This window comes from Exophiala aquamarina (genome assembly GCF_000709125.1).
Source record: "Exophiala aquamarina CBS 119918 chromosome Unknown aczIA-supercont1.11, whole genome shotgun sequence".
NCBI lineage: Eukaryota > Fungi > Ascomycota > Eurotiomycetes > Chaetothyriales > Herpotrichiellaceae > Exophiala > Exophiala aquamarina.
Genome location: NW_013550577.1, coordinates 136534 through 161157, shown reverse-complemented (window position 1 = coordinate 161157; position 24624 = coordinate 136534). Strand labels below are relative to the sequence as shown.

Genomic DNA, 24624 nt, shown 5'->3' with positions numbered 1-24624 from the left:
TGTCATGTCATTTGAAGTACTTGACAGCAATCCATTGTCCATCTCACCGATCTCCCATACACTGTTGTCTCCTTTCACGCCTGTAGCCTCCCACACCTGTCCGTACTTGCATCAGACCTGCATTTTCGATATCCCATCCTTGCTGGACTCTTCTCTAGACCATAAGTCAGCCACCACACTTCAAGATGACTCGAGGAAATCAGAGAGACAAGGCTCGTGAAAAGAACCTCAAAGACCAGGCTGGACAGGTAGGTGCCACTACATAGATCGACATCAGTGTGCCCTTCCTCTTCGACGACCCGCGTACTATCATCCTGAGAACCTGATCGGCCGTCTTGGGCCCCAACTTATGTCCGCAATGCCAGGAACTGGACGCTGACTTTCCGGTCACAACAGAAAAAGAAGAATACCCAAAGCGGTACCGAGTTTGCAAAGACCAAAGAGGCCCAAGCTGCTATTATGAGAGAAAAACAAGCAAAAGGTGGGTCGTCATAGATCGGGAGTTGTGGAATGTCCTATCTGACTATTGCCTCAGCGGCAGCAAAAGCAGCCGGCGACGGCGCTGCTCCAAAACAGAAATAACACGAAGTCCGGTCGTGGAAGAGGCGCACATTGTGTGTCTGGGTTGAAGCGAACCACAGCCCATAAATACCTCTTCTCGTTTGGTAACTCGTGGACGAAATGGGTTTAGCAAGGTGTTTTTCCGGGGCGCATTCGGCGCTGAACCGCTGAACTACACCAGAGCCGCATGGCTAGAAACAGTCTCTTAGCCTCTGTTGGGTTTGATGTAAATAGCATAAACTATTTGGATTGTGGATGCGCACGCTCTCGTCTTGCCCGAATGCGCCCTTGATTGGCTTCTCCCAAGTTGCTCTCGCAAAGCTGACATGTTGAGGCTAACTCCGTTACGAGCATTTATTTGCTAGGCGCCCTACCGAGTCTTCCCAGGACCAGCGCATAATTCTCTTTCCACACTGGAGCACAGCTGGAGTTCTCACCCTCGAGGCCATGATTCAGCCTTGCCAACCTTGACAATATTGGCAAACAAATTTAAGATGAATATTGACTATTTTAACACTGTGGATACCAAGAAATACTAGGAGCGTCCTACATGGTTGGCGATATATGCGTCTCACCATCATATCGCCTCAATTCTTCGCGAGCCATTTTGGCGTCGGCCATGATCTGGTCCTGAATCTGTGGGCTGCGAGGTACAAAGCGCGCCTTGAATGGCAAAGGCCGCATATTCTCGCTATCATTGAATGCAAAAATGTCCAGAGTGACCTCGCGACCCTTGATCCAGTCAGCATCACATACACACTTCAAAATGGGAGAGCAGATCGCGTGGCTTACCTTCTCGTTCAAACCCGGTTTGATATGGAAACTCCAGAGCATTCGACTGATGATCATGAATAAACCTTGTTCTGCAAGCGGCTGCCCACTGCATTGCCTGCGACCCCAGCCGAAAGCATTGTGGCCCTTCTTGACCGGATACGGCCGTTCGTGGTTAATAAATCTCTCAGGGCGAAAAGAGTCGGGGGCGGGGAATTCTCGGGGGTGGCGATGAATGGCCCAGACATTACCGTAAATGCCGGTTCCTTTTGGGATGTGGTAGTCCATGTACACGTCGTCTTTGATGGGTGCATGTGGAATACCGCCGAGGATGGTGACTGTTCGCCAACGCAAGACCTCTTGCACCACAGCACTGATATACGGCAACGAGTCTTGATCGTGAATTGTTGGACAACGTCCGCCGAGATGATCATCGATCTCTTTCTGAGCCTTCTCTTGCACTTCTGAGAAGACGCACATGGCGAGGACAAAGCTGATAATCGAAGAGGATGTTGTATCTACGCCGCCCCCAATCAAGTTTGAAGTCAATGAAGCAATCTCCGCCTCCGAGAGCTCCTTCGTGCTTGCCTCTGTCATAAGACGCTTGGCGTAATTGTCGCTCCGGTGGACTGCCTCTTCGGTAAGTCGATAGAAGTACTCTTTGCCCATCTTCGCACCGAGCTTTACAATAGAAGGGTAAGCCCAGATGAATTTTGGCACGTTGATCAGCCAGGGAATTATCTCTGTCATTTGGTTACACGGTACGACGAGGTCAACGCCCTCCATGATTGCCAGCGCCGCTTGAGCCACTGGGTCGTTGATTTTATTGATGCGCCGGCCCCATCCAATAATAGAGGCCACTGACACAGAGTACCTTTCGATACACAGCTCATAGTTGTCGGGCTGTTGAAGAAGGTCACGCATCAACAAGATGCCCTCGTTCGATTGGAATTGCTGATAGTCGCGCACTGCCTGGCTTCCGACTGCAGTGTGCTAGAAATTTTCAGTACTAATGAGCAACAGTTTCCAGACTGACTACCTAGGTAGTTAATAGTACTCACGATCAACCTGCGATGAAGCCTCCATTTCTCTCCATATTCCAAGCAGACCTGATTCGAATCCGTTGAATCAATCATGTCACCCATGCTGGGCATCAGCGGTCGAGAGGAATATGTCGCCGCACGCTTCTCCATGAGATCCGATGCTGCCCATGCATCGTTACAAACGATGCAAGGACGGTGGCCATTCCAAATCGTGATGAGCGGACTTTGGTAATCCTTCGCCCACTTTTCCCACGTCACCCATGGCTTTTTCTTTGGCGTGATGAAGTAATGCCCAAAGATTGGGACTGGAAGCGGTCCTGGTGGGAGCCGTCGTCGGAGCCATAGTACTCGGCTGTAATCCAGGAGCACTGCGAATACTGGGACGAGCAGTAGCAGACTCGCAATGGCTGGCACGGGTAATGTGCGGAGTTCGGACCAAGATCTTTCAAGGTATGCCAGGATCACTTGAGACATGGTGGACGAATTTTCCAGTGTCGAAGTCAGTCGTCCTTAGAAGAGAAGGAAAACCACATGATGGCTCTCAGATACCCCTCTCAATTATAAGCATCTCTCTCTTCTGGAACCAAAACCAAAAACCCACATTCCAGCATCTCGTTCCATGTGGGGATCAATGAACACCCACATTGAAATTCCTATTATGGCTAGCTTAGGTGAAGACTTTGATCATGGCTGAGCCTGTCGTAGCCCCAGTGGGGTGTGTCGTAGCCCCATGGGGTTTCCGACCAAGCGAGCTTTGTAAATAACATGGTTCATTTCTACTGCCGTGTAGGTTACCAATTAATCTAGCCGCCTGTGCCCAGGTAGTGGGAGTACCAAAATAAGGGAATTGCATGGCGACAAGAACGCCAAGAACTTAATAACAACCACATAAACTTCTTCTTTCGTCAATGAATTACGCCGCTATATTAGATACCTAGCCTGGGCGCTTATCACGTGCACTGCTGGCTTCGGCACAACGCGCCGAGCAATTTCACACTTCTTCTTCCTAGAATACTTCCCCACTACTCTACACTTGATGCCACAGGCAACAGCACTCGAGCGCTCCTATGGTGCTTGGAACGGGCTGAATGGGGCTCAGTCGCACATTGTTCTTCAGAACCATGTGCCAAAGCGACCTTTTCTCAGGCTTGGCCGCCAACAGTATGACCTACTCCACCACGGACTATTGCGGACTTCCGCACGACTCCAACACTGACGATGGATGGAGGACGCCGGGATAGACTCTTGAAAGTCCAGGGACCATGCTCTCGAACTGGCTGTCGGAGCTGCAAGCGTGAGTTCTGCTCTTCTCACAACTTTGGCATTCAACATGTTGACCATGCGTCATAATCAGTCGGGCATTACCAATGTGATAAAGCAGTCACTGTCTGTGTAAGATGCTTTAGACCTCGGAAACCTTGTTAATACATAGACATAAGCCTTTATGCCACATGTCCGAGGTTTGCCGTGTAAACCATACCCACAGAACCTGGTCCATATTTGAAGGCCTCGCCCAGCGAACGTCGATCGCTCTGGCACTTCCAATACCGCACTATTGAGCAGCTTGAAAGCGCGTTTCGATCTGAAATGTGGGCGACTGCTGTCCCAAGACTGATCCAAGACCGTAGATAGTTTATGAGGCAATTCCAGCGCTCAGTTCTTCACACGAACACTGCTTAGATCAGAGTTCTTCCAGCCTAGGTCTTCTCGACCATGCAATGCGTTCTTCGCAAAGTTCCCTGCAACAGATAATCGCACTCGACTTGCCAGACGAGGCTTTCGGTTCTTTTTTATGCGCATGTGTCATCTTCTGTGCATGTGAAAGTCTCCGTGGCGATCTCCAAGAAGCAACGCGGCATGCTATGGCAGGCATGAGAATGATTGCAACCAGGCAAAGCTCCCCACAGACAGGTACATCCATATTCGCATCTGCTGGACATGCCTTGTTGAGCGTCCTTCTGGAACTCCAGAATCAGGTCATCGAGGCGAACGCCAAAGGATGCAAAGTAAGTTGTCCCGTGCTGGAAGCTTAGATAGGGGATATCCCTGACCACTTCGAAGATGTGGAAGAGGCTTTGACACACCTCCAAATACTCTCCAACCAGATCTTCGGCCTTCGTCAAGATCATATCCAGCCTGCCGGACTTCTGCTCCTCAAGAGCTTCGAATTCTCTTTCGAAATCAACCTCCACGTCTTCGTGCATGGGGAATCAACGTATGACAACTCTAAGGAGACGAATTTCGCTATCCTGGGCCTAATTGAAACCCTCCTTCAGATACCTTCTGACAAGGCTGGCGTGGCAGTTTTGAACAATAACCAAGCCAAACCCCCGTCGTCAATCTGCGGTGCCTTGTCTTTCACTACATCTCCTGAAGTGATACCCATTCTCTTCGAGATTGCGACACGAACTAGCGACCTAGACTTACGCCAAAGAACATTGCAAGTACTACGCTCTTGTAGCAGAAGAGAAAGCGGTTTGGAAGTCCACGTGACAGCAATTCTAGCCCAGAAGATCGTGCAGATGGGAGCCCAAGGTATTATTGCATCTGAGAAGGACAACATCGGACACAAGTTTCGGATAATAGTTATCCAAATCCTTTCCGAGGAGAAGTGCATGGTCCGATTTGGATTCCAAAGACTGTAAACCGGCTCCTTTGACTCCTGGCTGGAAACCATCCGCCCAGGCCAAAGCGTGCTACAATCACCAGTACTGAATATATCTTCAACGTAAACCCATTCCCGCCTAGGATTGTGCATGTCATCGAGATTGGAGGTGCTTTAGGAGTTGACAGCAAAATTGCATGAACTTAATCCATTGCCTTAGAGTTCAGTTCAAAGACCTTACCAGCAGAGGATGGTTGATGATTATCCCAACCACAGGAATGCTTGCGGGCGCTGAAGGAAAAGCAGTCTTGTAAAATCGACCGTGGAGGAGGATCTCTTATCTCGCCCAAGAAATCGAATCCGGCTACCTGACCACTCTTGATCCTCACTAAACATGGTGGAACATGAGCACCTAGCAGTAGCACTTCCAAAGCGTCAACTCTTATGTACCATATTCTCGCTGTCGTTGCTGGCAAGGCTACGGGATCGAAGCGACAGGAGTTTTGCCCATTTATGTCAACAAATGACGCCGCTATAATACTCGGTCGTTTCGAAATTGGCACGTGACCCGTTTCAGATTCGCCGTGACTCGTTGAAGACATTCTGGTCATAACATCTGAATCTCGATAACGAAAACATCATGCCAAATTCGAATTTGGGATAATCTCAGAATACCCCGCCATCCACAAATATAGCAGTCTGTAATGCGAGGCTGAACTTAGGATCAATCAACGAGCAGCCACCCAAAGATGGGCATACTCCAGAGGTTTGCCATTCCCACAATTTCCACGATATCAAGCAAAGAGGACACCAATCTAACCCGTCAACGAAAGCATCAAACCATTCTGGCCACTGCTATTCACCTTCATTCTCCCACGCGCGATTAATTACTACCGCGTAGTGAAGACGGCAGTCAGAACACGGCCGCCACCGCGGCCATTGCCGAAGAAAACAGCGCGAGGCCTCAACACCCTCTTTACATCGATATGCTTCTTTCTCTACGCATCTCTCCCATTCCGCGGCGATCTTCCAGACCACAACATCTTTGTCGTCACGCAGTCTCATCTGGGGATGTCGACAGACGTGCTGTTCGCACGAATCGCGATGCTGCGTGAAAATGGAATGTTGACCCCCGTCGACGAAGCTTTGAAATCGAAACTTTCGTCTTCAACGTATGTATTATCCATCAAATCTCCTTGTCGGATACATGATACACTTTGTCATGTACTCCACCCTTCGACTTGGGTTCTCGGACATGACCAAGCCTTCCAGACAACGAAACATGCTAACCGTTCGCTTCCCACAATCTACAGCATCCGGCAGATGTACCTCCGCTTCGGGCCCTCGACACTCCTGAAGTGCACATTCTGCCATCCGGACGACACGACAACATACGTGCTCTACCACCTGCCCGTTAACGTGCTGTTCCCACATCTATTGCACGTCCTTCTCCTCGGGATTGCGACCTCCGAGACCGTCTCAGGAATTGAGGCGCACCACTGGCGGCGGGGCGCACTCGCCGGCGCTCTCCTACTGTTCGCACTCGACACGTACCTAACAAGCTTCTTCGCCCCACTCACCGACACCTCCACGCCCGGCCCAGCAGGCCTCTTCTGGCTCGCGGCAACGCTGCGCTCATTGACACTCTGCGCCTTCGACGCCGGCGTGGCGTTCCTGATCTACGCGTCCGCGACGCGGCGATTCCTGCTCTTCAGCGCGGCCTCGTCCGCGGACCCGGAGCTCGCGCGGCGCCGGAACGACGAGATGCTTACTAATGCGAATATTGCACTGCAGATGGCGGCCACGAATATACGGGCGTATTCAGTGGCGAGGAATGCTGTGCTCCGGAATGAGACTCTCAAGGCCGCGGATGATGAGTACTGGCGTGCCGTGGTGGCGTTTGAGGGCTCTGAGGGCGATGAGAGCCTGTTTGAGGATGACGAGGTTCAGGCTGCCGTGGCGGCTGCTTATGGGACAGGGAAGATCGATGTCCAGACTATGAGGAGGGAGACCGATGCCTTTGTGGCTAATGCTACCAAGAACCTGTAATGTTGTGGCCTGAATGGCACGGCATGGTTATGGTTCAATCATAAGGCATAGGTGCGTTATAGAATGGGTTGCGGCCGCAGTTTTGCATCATATAGATCGTGAAAAAAAGGGGTATCGCATACAGGGGGAAAATATATGTTTATTCATCTTTCGACCCCGGTAAATCAATCGTCAGGCTCATCTTTGATAACAATAGCTTCGTCATCTTTTTTCTCCCTCTTGAGGTATTCTCCCTCCTCGACTCTCCGACCATTTCTACCCATGATCTCCTCTGCGAAAATCACCGTTTCTATCCCGGCAGGGACTCGCTCCTCTTCACCCTCTGGCAATGCATCAATGTCAATCTCCGCGCCGATGAGAGATCGCAGAATCACCTCTGCACCTGCTTTACTCATAATCATATTATTCTCCTTACATCGCTCGTCACAGATGCACTCTGTGCAGCCTTCGATGCAGTGACAGGCCGAAACACGTTGCACGGCACGCTCCAGAAGCACGTCGATGAATTCAAAGGCTTTTGCCGCAATACCAGAACCTGCAGCACCGCCCTTGGAATCATAGAATGTTAAGCGAGCCGGTCTCTTCCTCTGGGTTTCTTTCTTGGCGAATTCCTTAAGTGCGTTCTTGCACTCTGTGCGGACATCGCCGGGCATCGAAACAACAAATTGAGGCATTAGGCTCATCAGAGCATGTTCGGCGGCGTGGATCCCAGCAGCAAGATTCAGCCGCTTGTCTTTAAGAATCTGAAGTGCAAATTTGGGTACGTCCAGCCATAAACCCCGGGAGAATATGATAACCGGCGGATTATCAACAGCCACGGCGTCCAAGATACGTCGCTTTTGATCGAGTTTGAAGAAACCGAAGACTACGGCATGGATTTTGATTCGACCAAAATACGCTTTTGTCAAAGAGTTGGCCGACACGCGACGGACCTGCTCCGTTTCGATAGGGTCGACGTCCGTGTAGTCTCTTTGCTGCGTTGTCCAATCGACTTTGACGAGCTGCACCCGGGCAATTCTCCTCTCTGGAGAGAACTCCTTGACCATATATGTACGGCCTTGATGGAGGAAGATTCCCCCGTCGTAAAGGGTGAAGAAAGCGCGAGAGGGCTCAACTTCTTCCAGCACAATATTCCGACCATGGGTAATGTCTACAACCGCGAAGTGGCCATCTTCTGTGTCTCTGATGCTGACGCATTTGGAAGGTGAGGGCCGAAATCTTTCATTACAGTGATAGAATCCAATCGGGTCATAGGAAAGTCGGGAGCTGCAGATATCTGGTAACATCTTGCCCAGAAACTTGACATCTTCGTCTGGTTGAATCGGCATCTCGAACGCCGCACACTGGACATGACCTTCAACTACAAGCTCGTTGGTGAGATCGACTTGAAGCTCACAGTTGGGCTTTGTGAAAATCTCGTCCGGATTCTGCATATAATACTGATCGACCGCGAAGCAATCACCGACCAGGACAGAGAGTGAATCTCTGTTTCTCCTGCCGGCTCGGCCACTTTGTTGTCTTAGATTGGCGATTGTGTAGGGGAAACCCATGGTCACAACAGCATCCAGAGATCCGATGTCAACACCTAGCTCGAGAGCCGTGGTTGCAACAATCCCCATTAGCTTTCCACCAAACATCTCAGACTCAATGCGCCGACGGTCTTGTGCTGAGTATCCACCACGATAACCCATGACAAGAGCTGCACACTCTGGCCTTTCTTGTGCAGCAAACTCGGCCTTCACCGCACTGAGCAGTACTTCGCATTGTTTTCGAACTCGACAGAACGCAATCGTTCGCACGCCTCTGAGAATCAATTGGCAAATCAAACGAGCCGTTTCGGCGAACGTGTCCCCACGCCCTGATGAGGGATCACCAGGATCTTTGTAGGGTGTGTTCCAGCAAATGAACTCCTTTCGGCCAGATGGCGAGCCATCATAATCTGTCAACCTGACCTTATCAACACCAAAGACTGTCTTCATATGCTCTTCGGGGTTAGCCACCGTGGCTGAGCAGGAAATGAACTTGACCTTACGATTTCCTACGGCCGCGCATATCCGTCGTAACCGCCGCATGATGAAAGCGACATGGGCTCCAAAAAGACCATTGTATACATGCAACTCGTCGACAACAACAAATTTGAGATTCCTCAAAAAGGCTCTCCAACTGCTTTCTTGTGGTAGAATAGTGATGTGAAGCATGTCTGGATTCGTAAAGATGATACGTCCTTCATCACGAATTAGGTTTCTGTCTTTCATGGGGGTATCACCGTCGAAAGTCTCAACGATGACATTCTCGAAGTCCGGGATATACTTCAACAACTCTTTCATACTTCGTCGCTGGTCTTGTGCGAGCGCTTTTGTTGGAAAGATGTACATACCCCTGCTTTCAGGATCCCGCTCAAGTTCGTGAAGCATCGGGATTTGATAAATCAATGACTTTCCAGAACTGGTTGATGTTGCAACGATCACATTGTACCCATCGTGGAGATTATTGATTGCCTCAGCTTGATGAGAGTACAGCTGTGTGATACCTCGGCTATTGTAAAGTGCGTTGACAAGGTTTTGGGACAATTGAAACGTAAGCTCATTGTAGATGGCCGGCTGTGGATCGAAGACTCGGTGGCCATCGGGTACTATTTGGTTTGTATACCATTCCATCTCTGTGATCTCCTTGACAATCTCGGATATTGATAGACGTTCTTCAGGTATAGATTTAGGGGGACCCGCCAATTCTGCCCCTGGCGAAGTTGCCCGGCTCGTAGAGGGATATGGGATATACTGCTGTTTCGCTTCCAAAATTTTCTCGACAGCATCCACTTCATCATCTGCACACTGGTTCAGGAAGGCATTGATGGCTGACGTAAATTTGGCATTGCGTTTCTCGATCAACTTCAACATTGATTTCTGGCTGAATACTGGCATCTTAAGCTCCTCATTCCTTAGCTTCTGTGTCACCTTGACTGGTTGACCGGTCTTGGGATCCACCACTTGTCTTTTGAGGTCACCATCAATGAATTCGAATAAGAGCATCTCCTTCTGAGTTTCCATTGTGTTTTTGGGCGCATTCTCATCCTCTTGCAGCGATCGAAAATGCTCTGCCCGCCCTCCTTTGACCCCATCTTCCTCTCCCATGAGAGTCACCAATAAATGTTCCTCGTCAACATAGGTAAAGTTGATTGCCCGTGGTACTAAAGCCTTCACCTGCGCCACATCTTCTACCAGGAGTGACTTCTTGATGTGCCCTTCGACTGTAGACTTGATGTTATCCCAGGTAGTCGCGAAGTGCTTTCGGGTGCAACAGAAGGTATAAACAAGATTCAATGCCTTATGTAACTGCGCCAGGTAGGTGAAATGGTCAGGCCAGGGGATATCGGTCTCGATGAGGTTCGTGGAGGAATTTCGGCGGAGTAGGGCAGGCTTCGAACCCTCCTTTGACCTCTTTGTGTTACTACCCCCGTCATGATTTTTGGTGGGAACTTTTGTCGTGGTGGTAGTGGTGATAGTGCAGGTCGTGGGATCGGCTTCTGTGGTGGAGTTTTCGATGGGCTTTGGCTGTCGCTTGCGTTTGCGGTTTACAGGTACTTTGGAGACTGTTGCTGCTTGCAATTTAGCCATCGGACAGTCAGCTCAATGTATGCGTCATATGTCGTAGATCGCGGCGTGAGAGAGCAGCCATGGAATCTAAGAGGTGGTGAGTAGAGTGCTGTATTCCACAAGGTGCTTGATAGTTTCAATGTTTCTTTCAGGATCATGATTCGTGCATGACATTTCGCCGCCGCTAGGCTTTGATGGACGCGTAAAGTGGGTTGTTAAATGACGCGAAAGCATGTGACTACGGCTTGGCTTCGTCTGCCGTCATGGTTTCGACATCCTTTTCCAGTGGTTGATTCATTTATAAATCAGCACCCTCGAGCTTCAGGACCTCCAAAAGGAATGACATCTGACAAGACATATCTCCTAGACCACTACGATTACGCGTGGCGAGCATCCTTCGGTACAGAATGCCATGCATTCTCCTGGAGCTCACAAGCTGACTATTCTTCACATGAGTAGCATGGCTTCAACAGTTGATGCGTTGCAGCAGAGAAACGATGCCATCTATGTTTATATGCAAGGGTATAATCCCAAGATATGGGGAAGTGCATACTTATTTGGCAACCGAAAAGCCCTGACCAATATTGCTTTTGAGGGTAGACTCTTTGTCGCATCGATTCTGTTGAAGGAAGCCGCCTTTTACCACACTAACCAGAGACTCCTGGTTTCTGGTGACACAGCCCTGTGGACCTACAGCCAGTCGACAGTGATGCCGTGAAGGTGATGTGTCTAAAACAGATCTGTTGCTGCTTGACTGCTGATCATGTCCTTGAGGCTCCACAGGACTCGTCCATGACGAGCCATTGACAACCATTGAGAGCTTTCACTATTAGCTATTTTCTCTGAGTTGTGACTGCAAGGATTGAGAGGTGAGTTCTTTGTGATTGCAATCGTATTGCAACCATTGTCTTCTTCCATTGTGAACTATACCAATTCACTCCGGCTCATTGGGTGTTTGTTAAGACAACAATGGCCCAGCGTTTCCCTCCCATTGACATTCACGGTGACAGTACGCCCCATGTAAACCCCAATCAAAGATTTCATGATTTAATTGTCTGGCTCGACCTGCTCTGTTCTCGTCTTCATCAAAGTGCAAATAACGCATTGCATTTCATCGAAAATCAAATTTACCTCGCAGTCTTAATAGGAAAACAAAACACTTCGCCGATATTGTCACAAATCAGTCACAGAATCACGGAACCTGCTAAGACTTCTCATCTCCCAGTCCAGCATTCAGAATGGCTACCCTCATACTCCTTGCCAGTGTCCTTTTTGGACATTCTCGAGCTTATGACCACCCACAAGCGCCGGCCTATTCTCTAGTCAGAAACTACTCTGGCCAGATCTTTTTTGACTCATTTGACTTCTATACCAAACCAGATCCTGCAAACAGTTTTGTGCAGTACGTGGATATGCACACAGCCAACGATTCTGCATATGCAGGCTTCGTTGATTACGTGTATACCGATGACCTCAACAATACTCGCTCGATAGACAAACTTATCTACCTCGGTGTTGATTTCACGACCAATAGCTCTTCTGGGCGTCAATCCGTTCGCATGGAAGCTAGCGAGACATTCAACCGTTCCTTGATTGTTGCTGATATTTATCATATGCCTGGAGGGTGTGGCGTGTGGCCAGCGTTCTGGTTGTTAGGCACTGGCTTGGATTGGCCACAGGCAGGCGAGATTGACGTCTTGGAAGGGATAAACGACCAGGCACTCAACAGAATGTCACTCCATACAGACAAGCAGCTTGTTCTCGACAGTAATACCCACGCAAAATTATCAATATCAAATCCGGGCTGCGACCAACGACAACAAGGTCAAACTCTGAGCAGTGACTGTAATGTCGCCTCTTCCGGTGGTACTGGTTGCAGCATTATGGGTACCAACGAAACATCCCAAGGATTTGGCTCGACATTCAATGCCAACCAAGGTGGCTACCTCGTCACCGAGTTCACCAGCGAGTGGATCAAGATCTGGCAGACGACTCGCTCAACAGGAGACATGAATTTCGCAAAAGATGTTCGAGCAGATTTGAGCATCGGCAGTATGCGTTCCTGGGGGCCACCGACTGCATTGTTCAGTCAGAATGGAACCGATCTGAGTTCGTACTTTATGAACCTCCGGATGATCTTCAACACTGCCTTCTGTGGCCCCTGGATTGATGGTACCTGGAATACATCATCATGCGCTTCTCGCGCAGCAACTTGCCAAGAGTATGTTGCATCCAATCCATCTGCATTCGTGGACGCATATTGGCTGGTGAAGGGTGTCTATGTGTATCAGTCGAACTCGGCAGATCAATACTCTGCCAGACTGAAAAGACCCTAGAGGTCGCCAATAGAATCTGCCCCTAGTTGGCTACTCGTTTTTCTCCTGCGTAACTTCTGTTGAAGGTTCAGGGTCTCGCCAAGCTGTTTGTTTATTCAAAGTTGCGCTCACCACTGGGTGCCATATACTGTAGATAATGAGTACTGAATGATGAAATCAGCGCGTCTTGACAACACCTTGCCCGTAGACCATGCTGCACCTTGATTCTTGCACAACAGTTCAGAGCTGAAAAGGCTGCCGCCTAGAATATCTATCAAACGCACGTTGAACCCTCATGTTCCTCCGCCTGGACAGAGAGTTCATCCGAGCCAGTAGTGACGCATCTGGGGCTCAGTCATCCACCTCACCCACCCCAGCTCTGCTTACCTAAAGATCAAGGCCTCCAGCCCTAAGGGACGCCTAATCAGACCCGTTGATCCTTGGTCGAAGGGCACTTTCCCATCCAGGCATCATTCTGCCTCTGCACTGGTGTTTCAAAGCCCGAAATGGGTCATTCAGCCACGGCTATTGCAATCAGGTGCATGGTCCGCATTGGTTTTGTTCGAAAGGTCCTCCGTCAATCACCCTCAGCCGGCCTTCATCTACAGTTGAGACACGTCCTGCCCTACGCGGGCAAAAACACCCCCAACAATGTTTTCATTTAGTCTGGCGCGGCATGCTAGAGGTCTTGACCCAGTATTTGGGACTTTTGTTATCTAACAGTCTATTCATAACACTGCCTATTTATGCTTTTATATACTACTAAAACCATGGAAATTTACCGTCTCCGATCGAACACGATTCTGGTGCGATGCACGGCGACACCACCACCGCAATGATGAATGAACTCGAGCCCATCAAGCGCACGCGCAATCGAAGGATCAACACCTGCTTAGAATGTCGTCGTCTCAAAAGGAGATGCTCGAGGTCATATCCTTGCCTCCATTGTCAGAAAACTTCGCGAGAATGTGTGTTCCCAGCCTCCAAACGAAGTACCTCATCCACTCCTCGAGATGAATCCACGGGTGGCACTTCCATCAGCCAGCCATCTAATCCGGAGACGAGCCTGCCCACTGAGATTCCAGTGCCACGTCGATCAGCTAGTACACCCAGAGTCTACAGGAAACCGCCAGATATCTGCCTTCGCCTGGGGAAGCTGAGCATTACCGAGCGCATTGGTGGTGTTCTCAGAGTCGACTTTGTGCAATCGCTCGAAGAGCTTCTCGAAGAGTATCCTGAAGCGAACTCTGAGAACCAATTTTCGGCTCCTCTGGTTGCATGGTTCAAGCCGCATACTGCATTACCGTTAGATCAGCTATTTTCAAGAAACGGCGCCCCGCAACACCCTTTCCCGCTGACAGAGATGCAGGAACAGGCGCTCATCAACCAGTACTTTGTGGCAGTGCATCCTGTCTGTCCATTGGTCTCCATGGCTGACCTAGAGGGTGGGGGGTTCTTGACGGATGCATTGCGAGCGGCCGTATTCTTCGCAGCTGCCATGAGCTTCCCATTACTGCAGAGTCAAAAATCTTTTGGCATCACCAAGGATGCCTTGGTCACCAAGCTAAAGACAATGGCCGAAGCTGCAATCTGCAGGGCTGACATGCTGAGCTGCCTTGACCTACAAATGTTTCAAGTCTTGCTGATCTACCTGACCCCGCAATTGTTGACAGAGGTCTCGCGTTCTCACTCTATTTTCATTGGAACGGTCATTCGACATTTTCAGATCGCTGGACTCGATCGCGATTGCAGTACCGACAACGCCACAGAGCGACAGCTTAAACGACATCTCTGGCAACACCTCTTGTTCCTGAATATTCGGGCAGCTGAAGCTGTAGGTCCAGAACGGACTGCTATTGATGATGTCTCAGCTCAACTGCCGGAACATGATGAGTTCCTGCTACCACAGTCATCGGACGTCTCAAACCCCACCTATATCGTTGCCTTGGTACGCTACGAATGCTACAAGGTGCACCGGTGGATATTCCGAGAACGAGAGCCTTTGAGGCGAGGGGAATCTTCGCTAGTCTCGCTTCTGGACGAGCTCAATCAATTCACCCTGAGCATCTACGCAAGATACCTAGACCACCTGAGCGACAACATCCCGATCCAAAAATATGCCGCATTAGTGGGAAAGCTGCTTCTCGCTCGAGCGCAAGGGATGATCTTGACATCCCAGCGGCACAAGTGGCGTTATCCCGAGACAGCGCTGGGTCTCACAGACAGGTACGGAGCCCTACCATCTCGTTTCGCGACACCGCCCCCAAGACAATTTGCTGACAACAGGATTACATCAGGGTCATCCGATCATGTCTAGACGTGCTCGAAACAGCCGTGACGCTAGAGACCGACCCGGAGCTCTCACAATGGGCCTGGTACGCGGGGGCTTACCAGCAATACCACAGCATACTGTTCCCGCTGGCGACGCTGCATCAGGCGCCTCACCTACCCGAAGCAGACAGGATCATGGCGATGGCGGACCACGTGTTCGGCCCGTCTCCAACGATGTCGCCGCGCGACCGCAGCCAGACCATCCTGCGCGCTATCAAGAACAATATGGCCTCATTTCTCGCCACCATCGACCCTGCCCGATTTCCCGACTCGAAACACAAAGGAGCTCCCGCCCATGCCAGCGCCGACGAAGCCGGTGTTGGCGCTCTCTCCGCCTCGTCCTTAATGGACATGACATTCGCGCACTCCCAGCCCTACCATCAGCCCTCACCCTATCGCCACCTCCAACACTCCTCAAGTCACATCCAGGACGCCATGTCATCGACACACGGAGTTCCAACCCCAGCAGCACCCGTAATAGCCGCCACCATGGCAGCAACCATGGAAGACCACCACCAGATGTTCTACGCCGCCACTGCCACCAATGATACCACAAACGGGAACTATTTCGGCATCAGCCCCACCAGCGTGGCGCTCGACGGGGTCGCGGCGGCGGACACCTGGTGGAAGTGGCCGCCTCAGCTCGACCAGGACGATCTATTTCGCGAGTTGAATATTTTCTGAAAGCGATACGTGATAGCCAACGGGAAGTGAGGTGAGAAACCAGCGGACCCGGGCGTGCCTGGGTACGAGGAATGAGGTCCTTTGGGAACCTAGCTGACTACTGTAATCCGTACCCTCGTAACTGCCTCGATATGGTGGACGGAGATGACTATCAGTTAACGGACTCGGAACTCGTGTAACTCGCAACTGTCCAAGCCAATAACCCACTGCACTTCAATACCCGCGACCCGCGGCTAATGAAGTAAATAACCTACTACTTAGTAGCCCATACCATTTTCCTGGCCCCTTTGCCGCATTTTGTTTTCTCTTTCTCGCTTATTTCTTTTCAGGCCCTACTGATGGATCTTATCGCACTTAAGAGGCTTTTTCTGCAGGGGCCGGGAAACAGAAGCTGACCATGATCAGTGCGCTTAATAGCGAGGAGCGCCGCGTTTTCCCGAAAATGGAAATGGGGGCGCGGCGCTTTCCCCAATGAGGGCGCCAAGTTGCGAGAACCCCGATGCAATGTGAGCGGGTTTTAGCTGCGCGTTTAAGCCGTTGCCTTTACATCGAGTGGCATGCGGTGAAGGAGCGCCGAACGGTGACAGTGTGAGAGAGGCAGGAAACCACGGATGGCGTCGTAACAGGATTACGGCCGACGGCACACTTGGCAAGTATAAGAGCTATTCAGGAAGTCCATACATACATAATCAGGCGTTCTGCTGCGCCAGGGCAGGGCGAAGGGGGATTATGGCTTGTTTCAACCACTTGGTCGGTAGCTCACTCGTACGGGCGTGTGGATGATAGTGGTGATGGTAGTGATGATGACAAGAAGACTGATAATAATGATGACCATCGATAGAGGCGTTAGGCTTGAACGGGATATCGTGTGAGACAGCGGTTTTTTTTATCTTATAGATAGTGTAAATCTTGAGTGGTGTGCCTCTAGCCATCCGTGGTGCGGGATATAGAAGCATGCCCATTGCTGCTAGTAATGGATGCATCGTATTTCTCCCATGGTGATTGTGAATCTCTAGAGGGCCTCGCATATATGATCCCTGGAGTCGTCTTTTTTTTAGTACCTCAAATCAAGAATCGTGAGATCTCCTTAGGATTTCATGCACAATGTCTGTACTCCTGGCAATTCATCCCCAGACCACATCATAATAGCTGCCTCGAGAAAAAATTCATTTCTTCATGTGAGCCCGGGGTAGTTGTTCTTCTCGCCCGTGCGAACTCGGTCAGTCGTGGATCACCCTTACCAAACTTACCACCAAATTTAGCTTTGAAAATTGTGGCGACCAGTGCCGCCAGGAATGCTAGTGCAACTCCAAGACCAAGTATGATATCCTTTCGCTCGAGGAATTGGCTTCGCTTACCTTCGAGTAGTTTGCCAAGCTCTGAGTTGAACTTCTGAGCCATTGTTCGTCGGGTAAACTGCTTGTTAACCCGCTGCCTCCCGTTCCTGCTCATCTTTTCTAGTTGCTGAGGGGTCAAGTCGTGCAAGACCTTGGATATAACAGCGGCCCACTCATCGACTTTCCCAACATCGCACAGCCAGCCAGTCTCATTTTCCACGAGTGTCTCCAACGGCCCTCCGGTGTTCGATGCTAGGACAGGCAGACCGTATTGCATGGCTTCTACGGGCACGATACCGAAGTGCTCGTTCGTAGGAGTGTAGAGGAGTAATCGGGCATTCTGCAGTAAAGTTGTTTTGAAGGGACCTGGTACGGAAAGCAGGAACAAAACCTGGATCTCAGTAGGTACAGCCAGTGCCGTGGGGACGGTCTTCACGGTCGCGGTCACCAGCCCGAATCCCTCAGCTAGAGCGACCAATTCTTTGTGGTATTGAACATTCTCGTTGACTCGTTGGTCGTAGCCACCGGCTATGATCAGGCGTGTGCCTTTGCGGTCTGCCGCAGACAAATCATTGTATGCGCGAATTGCGAGAGATATGTCCTTCTTCCGCTCGAACCGGTTTATGCTTAGAAGGATCTTGAATTGGTTGTTCCATAATGGCTCTTGTTCCACTGGTTCGTCCGTTTCAGCGTTGACGCACGGGTATATGACACCAAAAGAACTGGCTAAGGATGGCCAGACCCTAGAGGCAACAGATTTGGTGAAAGTGGAGTTGACCACTATCTGATCACTCCCACCCATGCTCCAGCCTTCAAACCAGTCAAAGGGTAGCCGATAGAGCTTCTTTAACAAACCAAGGACGCCCGAGGTGCGACGATCGGCGAGCAACTGGTCAGGAAAATGGCAGTAGAACAATGTCCGTTGGCGATGTGGATATAGCCATCTTAACAGGGGAACGCAGGCTGAGAGTTGGTCCACAATGAAAACATCGGGTTCCAATTTGTCTAGCTCATTGCTCCATACTGCTATCGATATCACAAGATGGATCTGTCGGAGAATGGCAAGGAGAATATGGAAACGATTCAGAATAGTCGAGGGGAAGATGGAATTCCCACGGACTCTCACGTCAAGGGTGCCTGCACTCACGGTTCTGTCAATTTTAGCCAAAGTGGTGACAGAGGTAGAGGCGTAGACCATACCATCTCGAGCTTCTTCGAAGCAGTGCTGCGGATCGCAATGGGAAGTGAAGATAGTCACTTTATTCCCCAGCTCCTGCAAACCTACTGCGGCATCGACAATTAGCCTCTCTGCCCCACCAATTCCGAGATCTGGATGGAAGAAAACAATGGTTTTCTGGGCTGGAAGAGATCGAGGAGCAGGTTGAGGTTTCCCCTTTGTTGACGATGACATGATGTTGGGAGGCTCAGGTTCTGGAGCCGTTCTTTGACGGAAGTGGTTGCGACTCTGGATTGCAGATGTGGCACTGAGCACCTCAGTACTCCGTACGCACATGTCATTAGCGACATGGAGCCTTGCACAGGGTCACGTGGGAACTTCTCTTGGCACGAGTCACAGACTATTTCTCGGTTGACTTTCCTTATTTGAATCTCATGCCGGATTTTCCTTTTTCCCCGTCTCAAGGCGTGGAGGGCAAACAAATGGGACCAGATAGAAATCTACAACGGAGCGGGAAGCTGGGGCACATGCAGCCTTCTTGCAGCCGTAATGAAAGAGCATGATTCATCAATGGTGGCTCAGACACAAGCAGCAAATTGCGAATGACAGATCCTCTCCCGCCACTGTGTAGCTAAGAACATTGTGACTTGAACGAAACAGTCGCCGAGCCTGATATTGCGTGTCAGGATAGGCCAAGGCTCTTGTGCAGAGCTGGGCATCGTCTTGTTCTGGAACAGGATGTTTGCCAAAGTATATCTCAACAGCATTATCGGACTCCCGAGAATGCCATGCATTGATATACTGGGGCAGAGGGAGCAGCTACGGATACTGCGTCCAAGATCAAGCCCTTGGGTTGGAGCGGGCAATTTCATCCTGACGATAATCCGCCACTAGGAGGCCGAGGAGCAATTGATTGGCACACGCCACGGACAACTAGATCCAGTCGCGTAACAGTAGCAGCTCTTGCGCGTCGAGGCTAAACGCATGATGCATGGGCTGGGCCAAAATTAATATGGGGCCTCCAAGTTTTCCGTGTCCACTGTCGACTGTCGACTCTCTGGGCAAGACGCAGCACGGCGATGATAGAGGAACTAGGAAGATATGCACATACAACTCCGAGTGCATACATAGATCGCCGCATCCTCCGATAGCTTACTCTAGCTTTTGGTTTCCCTGCTTTTGTCCGCTCGAGTCTTCACCACCTTCGTTGTCGCTGATAGAGTGCATCGCGACTGCACATTTTCCGTTCCTGCCATCTTTCCCAACTTCGTGCCTTCCCAGTTTTGTTTGGGGAAGCCGCGCCCCTCGTTGATCTCAGAGCTCGGGCTTATTCTGCTGGAATTCACCAGCGCAGTCACTCTCGCTCAACTTCCGCCTTACCCACTTTAATACTATTTTACTGCTTCCGTTCGGTTCAATTCGACATTATGGCTCAGGTATTTGCGCAAGATGCACTCTTATCACCATCACTTTCCTGGCTGACTCCTCACAGTTTTCTCTGCGCCTCCTGGCCCTCGTGGCGTGCTTCACTTCCTATGTTCTCGCAGTCTCTCCAATTGAGGTCAGAGGGGCCGATTTTGTCAACAGTGTCGACGGCACACGATTTCAGATGATTGGTGTGGCGTAAGACAAGGGCCCTTCTAGATCAGACAACGAGATGCTGACCTTTATGTTAAAAGATACCAACCAGGTGGATCGTCTGGCTTCAACCCAGAGCTAAAGATTGACCCTTTGAGCGATGCCGATGTCTGTCTCCGTGATGCTGTTCTCATGCAGCGACTTGGTGTCAATGCTGTCCGAATCTACAATCTCAACCCTGATCTGGACCATAGCGAATGTGCCTCCATCTTCAATGCGGCTGGTATCTATATGATTCTCGACGTCAACAGCCCTCTGCCGAACCAATCTCTGAACCGCGGTGCTCCATGGGAGTCATACAGCGAAGTTTACCTGGAACGTGTCTTCCAAGTCGTCGAAGGCTTCATGCATTTCAATAACACTCTGGGCTTCTTCAGTGGCAACGAGGTTATCAACGAGGACTCCGTGCCAGAGGTCCCTGCCTACATCAGAGCTGTGACCAGAGATATCAAGGACTACATTTCAGCACGAGGCATCAGACCCATCCCAGTTGGCTACTCCGCAGCCGATGTTCGCCCCCTTCTAATGGGCACCTTCGACTACATGGCTTGCAACCTTGATAACGAGACCAGCTCTAAGATTGACTTTTTCGGCCTCAACTCCTACTCGTGGTGTGGCGATGCTAGTTTCACGTCTTCGGGCTACGATGTCTTGGTTGATGATTTCAGCAACACCACCATTCCCATCTTTTTCTCCGAATACGGCTGCAATCAGGTCCAGCCTCGCACATTCACCGAGGTCGGAGCCTTGTACTCGGAGCAGATGACCGGAGTCTTCTCTGGCGGTCTGATCTACGAGTATACTCAAGAGCCCAACGACTACGGTCTAGTCGTCCTGAATGACAACGACACCGTCTCCATTCTGATTGACTATGACAATCTCCGTGATCAATACAACCAGATAGACGTTGAGGCGCTTGTGAGAGCCAATTCTACAGCCACCGGGTTGAAAGCACCGGATTGCGCCGTTAGCCTAGTCTCTAGTACCAACTTCACCCAGAGTTTCGGCATTCCTGCCCGTCCTGATGGTGTCGACGATCTCATTGAGAAGGGTGTTCAGGGCAATTTCCCTCAAGGCACCGAACGGGTCACTACTACCAGTGTGGGACATACCGTGTACGCGGTTAACGGGCAGGAGATCACTGGACTAGAACTCAACATTCTGGCCGATGATCAAAGCAATCTTCCAGGAAACAACACTAGTGGTACCACCCCTGAAGGAGGCAGCTCGCCATCTGGTACCACCACAGGCAGTTCCCCATCGGACACAGGCAATGCTGCAGTGAAGGTCGATAACGTCAAGTTTGGATCGATGATAGTCGGTGTTTTGTCACTTGGTCTCTACATGCAGCTGTGAGAGGTTGTGGAGGATCATATCTGGAGGCGTTGATTGTGAATGATTGTGGAACATGGGTTCTATGCAACTATTGTGTCATCAGGTTTCACCGCTTCTTTCTTTCACCCAAAGGCATAGCTTGAATTCTCTTCGATGGACATATTTGCAAATGGCTTTGCCGGACAAAGTCTCCATCCAAAATCAGACTTGCTAATGACTAGACGATTATCAGAACAGAGCAGTTTCATGTTGCATGGGTTACATCGAATACTTTCGTTCTTCAGCAGTGCACTTGAAGTCTAGCCCTTCGGGCCTTTGTTAATGATCAACGACGGTTCGCCCAGAAGGGAAGCCTGAAGCCGCGTCGTACATCTTTCAAAAACGAGGGGAGACTCGGGAACTGACCAGGGTTCTAATAACCAGTGGTTCTTGGAGTCTCTCCCAACTTCTTTCGGAAGCTTTGGTTAATAGTTAACGGTGCACTCGTACGGAGTAGGACGAGTAGTACCACGCATGTAGGGGCCATGACCTACCTAAAGCGCTCGGTTCAGTGACGTATCGCTAAACTTGATATCCATGAGTAGTGGGCATGGGTACCGAGCATGTACATAGGAGCACGAGCAAGCATCATGACCAAGTATGGGCACCCATCAACAGCCCTCGTTGACATCAGCAAACATTCCTTTCCAGACTGGGTGCCAGACCGGGGCTGTTGGGAAAACCCGAAGCGAATAAACGCCGCTTCGATAAGCTTTACCATGAGGAAAAAGTTGTTCAGAGTTTCGTGGCGTCTTCTCTACTTGGTTGATGTGGCTGTGTTGGTGAAATCTTTTGCATCACCATGCGGCCTTTATCACGTGAGAGGCATCACAGGTTTTAGGTTGCAAGCACTCATCTGAGGCTGCCTGGTTACCTAATAAGAGGGACTACTCCGTCTCCGTATGCTCGGCAGATCACCCGCAATTGCAGCTTCGTCGGTCAAATTTGCAACTCATCTCGATCGAGCTGATGCTGGTGATCGTTCCAATGAGAAGGCTCGACCAAGCGTAGTGACCATGTTGACTGACGTCGTTGCTGTGGCTGAAGCGGCAGAAATCCAGGCACATGCCCCAATGAAGAGACGCCATTGTGGCGCTCTGCTGCGGCGCTGCCTTGAAGCCTCCCGCAATTGGCTAGCGTTGCGTCAGACCCACCAGACTATGATGCACAGATCAGCGCCACCACGTCACTGCAAATATCCAAACATGCTTTTCTTCCACCTTCATCACATCCATCAAGCCTGACGCAGGGACCAACAGAACTGGGGTGAATCCCTGGGACCTACTGCGCGGAAAAAGTACAAAGCTCCTCTCATCCCTTCTTCGAGAGACTATTGTTCTCATCAGGCAACCAAACTTCTGAAAGTAATCGCGACCTACAGGACCACCACCCTCCCATCACTCACTATCAACCTTATTCAACACAACACTACAATGGCGCTTGGCGGAGCATTCCTTCGCTTCGGCCAAACTGGCCTCCGCATCCTCGAATTCTGCTGTGCGGCGATCGTCCTCGGTGTCTATTCATATTTCCTGGCCGTCCTCTCTCGACATGACATGACCATTCCCACATGGGAAAAGGCCGTTGAAGGCATGGCCGGCGCTGCCACCCTGTATACCATCTTCGGTGTTCTCCTTACGCTATGTCTGGGCGGCATCAAGGTTCTTGCGTTTGTTGCTATCTTCCTCGACATCTGCTTCGCCGGCTGCTTCGCCGCCATCGCCTACTACACTCGCCATGGCGCCAACCGCTGCAGTGGCCTAGTTAACACACCTCTCGGTAATGGGCTTGCAACAGAACCTGCTCCCGGCGCTGGTGACTGGGGCTACGTTTGCAGCTTGAACACCGCCTGCTTTGCCGTCTCCATTGGCGCCATCTTCCTCTTCCTTGTTACCGCATGTCTCCAATTCTTGTTGGCTCGCCACCACCAGAAGGAAAAGCGCTTTGGCCCGTCCCCCTCCAACAACTACACCAAGGGAAGCCGCACGCCCTTCTGGAGACGCAACCGCAAAACCCACCCAACTCGCGACGCTGAAATGGCTACCGGTGCCGCCCCTACCGCGGGTCATGGCTTCAGACACAGCAATGAAACTGGCATGACTGGTTCCACCATGCACGGTGGCCATATGCCCGCCACTTCTGAGCCCAAGTATGGCCAGCCTGGCTATGGTATGAACGGCTACGCGGCTCCCAACGCTACTCCTACCGCCAACAGATTTTAGTTTGTTGATCGAGAGATTTTTTGACACATGGTCGCAACCCACTGCCAAGGAGAGGTTCACCGAGTGATCATTCACATCGATACTGTACATTGCTATACACCGCCGCGGAAAGTCGAGAACACCCTTGGCGTTGGGATCGTCCACATGTACGAATATATTACGCACAAAAAAAACTCCATCCGGATCCAGGACGTTTCATGATGTTTACGATAGATGTGTTTTCTCTACGCTGTGCCATACGTACATCCTAGTCATGTGCTTATTAGCACAAGGCCTAATCAAATCCCTTAAATATACATTGATACTTTCAATCACTGAGGTCTGAATGATATACTACTCTGATGCGTGAACTTTTTGTGAACCTTTTGCTTAATTTGGATGATGTAAATACTCCTCAATGTTGGCTGATGGACTTCTTTTGCTATCCGAAGGTGTCACATCTTAACACAACCTAATGCTCGTCCACAGCTGCTCTGACGCAAGGTGAGGCCGCACCCCAGCGACGCCTCGGGCCACACACCCGGTGCACAGCACTTGTGCTGCCAATAATTCTCACCGCCTTCTTCCCGAAAACTATGTTGTGGAACGTGTTCAAGCCTGGGCATATGGCTACCCTAGCGTGCTTGTTGAGACAGTGAGGTGACGATCAGTGGCAATGCCATGTTGTGTCTCTCATATTGTGTATCTGGGAGTCGCTCGAGAGTTTCAAAGAAACTCTCGAACGCTGGTTCTGGTCAATGGTGAATATATCCCAAGTCTTCTCGTTAAAGCCCACAGGCGATGAGACCGTTGTTACTGCCTAGCCAGAGCAGCAAGGACTACTCAAATTGGAAGCAAAGATGACAGGAACTTCGTTGATAGGGAGTACAAATCTCGTACAGTGGACCATTCGGAACACCCGGAACTTGCCAACCGGGCCCTCTA

General features: G+C 50.5%; 9 protein-coding genes across 9 annotated transcripts; 6 read left to right on the top strand and 3 right to left on the bottom strand.

Moving 5' to 3' along the window:
* Positions 1-185: 185 nt before the first annotated feature.
* On the top strand, positions 186-582 carry A1O9_09752 (uncharacterized protein; the record flags this gene model as incomplete). The annotated part of the gene is made up of 3 exons (XM_013401093.1): positions 186-248; positions 397-481; positions 536-582. The coding sequence occupies 3 exons, from the start codon at positions 186-188 to the stop codon at positions 580-582; spliced, it is 195 nt and encodes a 64-aa protein (XP_013256547.1).
* Positions 583-1107: 525 nt separating this feature from the next.
* On the bottom strand, positions 1108-2849 carry A1O9_09751 (uncharacterized protein; the record flags this gene model as incomplete). Its single annotated transcript, XM_013401092.1, has 3 exons — positions 1108-1293; positions 1354-2325; positions 2394-2849. The coding sequence occupies 3 exons, from the start codon at positions 2847-2849 to the stop codon at positions 1108-1110; spliced, it is 1614 nt and encodes a 537-aa protein (XP_013256546.1).
* Positions 2850-6051: 3202 nt separating this feature from the next.
* Positions 6052-7029, top strand: A1O9_09750 (uncharacterized protein; the record flags this gene model as incomplete). The annotated part of the gene is made up of 2 exons (XM_013401091.1): positions 6052-6152; positions 6294-7029. The coding sequence occupies 2 exons, from the start codon at positions 6052-6054 to the stop codon at positions 7027-7029; spliced, it is 837 nt and encodes a 278-aa protein (XP_013256545.1).
* Positions 7030-7193: 164 nt separating this feature from the next.
* Positions 7194-10643, bottom strand: A1O9_09749 (DEAD/DEAH box helicase domain-containing protein; the record flags this gene model as incomplete). The annotated part of the gene is made up of 1 exon (XM_013401090.1): positions 7194-10643. One exon carries the CDS (start codon positions 10641-10643, stop codon positions 7194-7196), a length of 3450 nt encoding a protein of 1149 aa, XP_013256544.1.
* Positions 10644-11860: 1217 nt separating this feature from the next.
* On the top strand, positions 11861-12958 carry A1O9_09748 (uncharacterized protein; the record flags this gene model as incomplete). The annotated part of the gene is made up of 1 exon (XM_013401089.1): positions 11861-12958. The coding sequence occupies one exon, from the start codon at positions 11861-11863 to the stop codon at positions 12956-12958; it is 1098 nt and encodes a 365-aa protein (XP_013256543.1).
* Positions 12959-13775: 817 nt separating this feature from the next.
* A1O9_09747 (uncharacterized protein) lies at positions 13776-15952 on the top strand (the record flags this gene model as incomplete). The annotated part of the gene is made up of 2 exons (XM_013401088.1): positions 13776-15163; positions 15235-15952. The coding sequence occupies 2 exons, from the start codon at positions 13776-13778 to the stop codon at positions 15950-15952; spliced, it is 2106 nt and encodes a 701-aa protein (XP_013256542.1).
* Positions 15953-17126: 1174 nt separating this feature from the next.
* A1O9_09746 (alpha-1,3/alpha-1,6-mannosyltransferase) lies at positions 17127-18700 on the bottom strand (the record flags this gene model as incomplete). Its single annotated transcript, XM_013401087.1, has 2 exons — positions 17127-17167; positions 17203-18700. The coding sequence occupies 2 exons, from the start codon at positions 18698-18700 to the stop codon at positions 17127-17129; spliced, it is 1539 nt and encodes a 512-aa protein (XP_013256541.1).
* A 1193-nt stretch (positions 18701-19893) lies between these two features.
* On the top strand, positions 19894-21460 carry A1O9_09745 (uncharacterized protein; the record flags this gene model as incomplete). Its single annotated transcript, XM_013401086.1, has 3 exons — positions 19894-19902; positions 19959-20089; positions 20146-21460. The coding sequence occupies 3 exons, from the start codon at positions 19894-19896 to the stop codon at positions 21458-21460; spliced, it is 1455 nt and encodes a 484-aa protein (XP_013256540.1).
* A 1451-nt stretch (positions 21461-22911) lies between these two features.
* On the top strand, positions 22912-23700 carry A1O9_09744 (uncharacterized protein; the record flags this gene model as incomplete). The annotated part of the gene is made up of 1 exon (XM_013401085.1): positions 22912-23700. One exon carries the CDS (start codon positions 22912-22914, stop codon positions 23698-23700), a length of 789 nt encoding a protein of 262 aa, XP_013256539.1.
* Between the last annotated feature and the right edge of the window lie 924 nt (positions 23701-24624).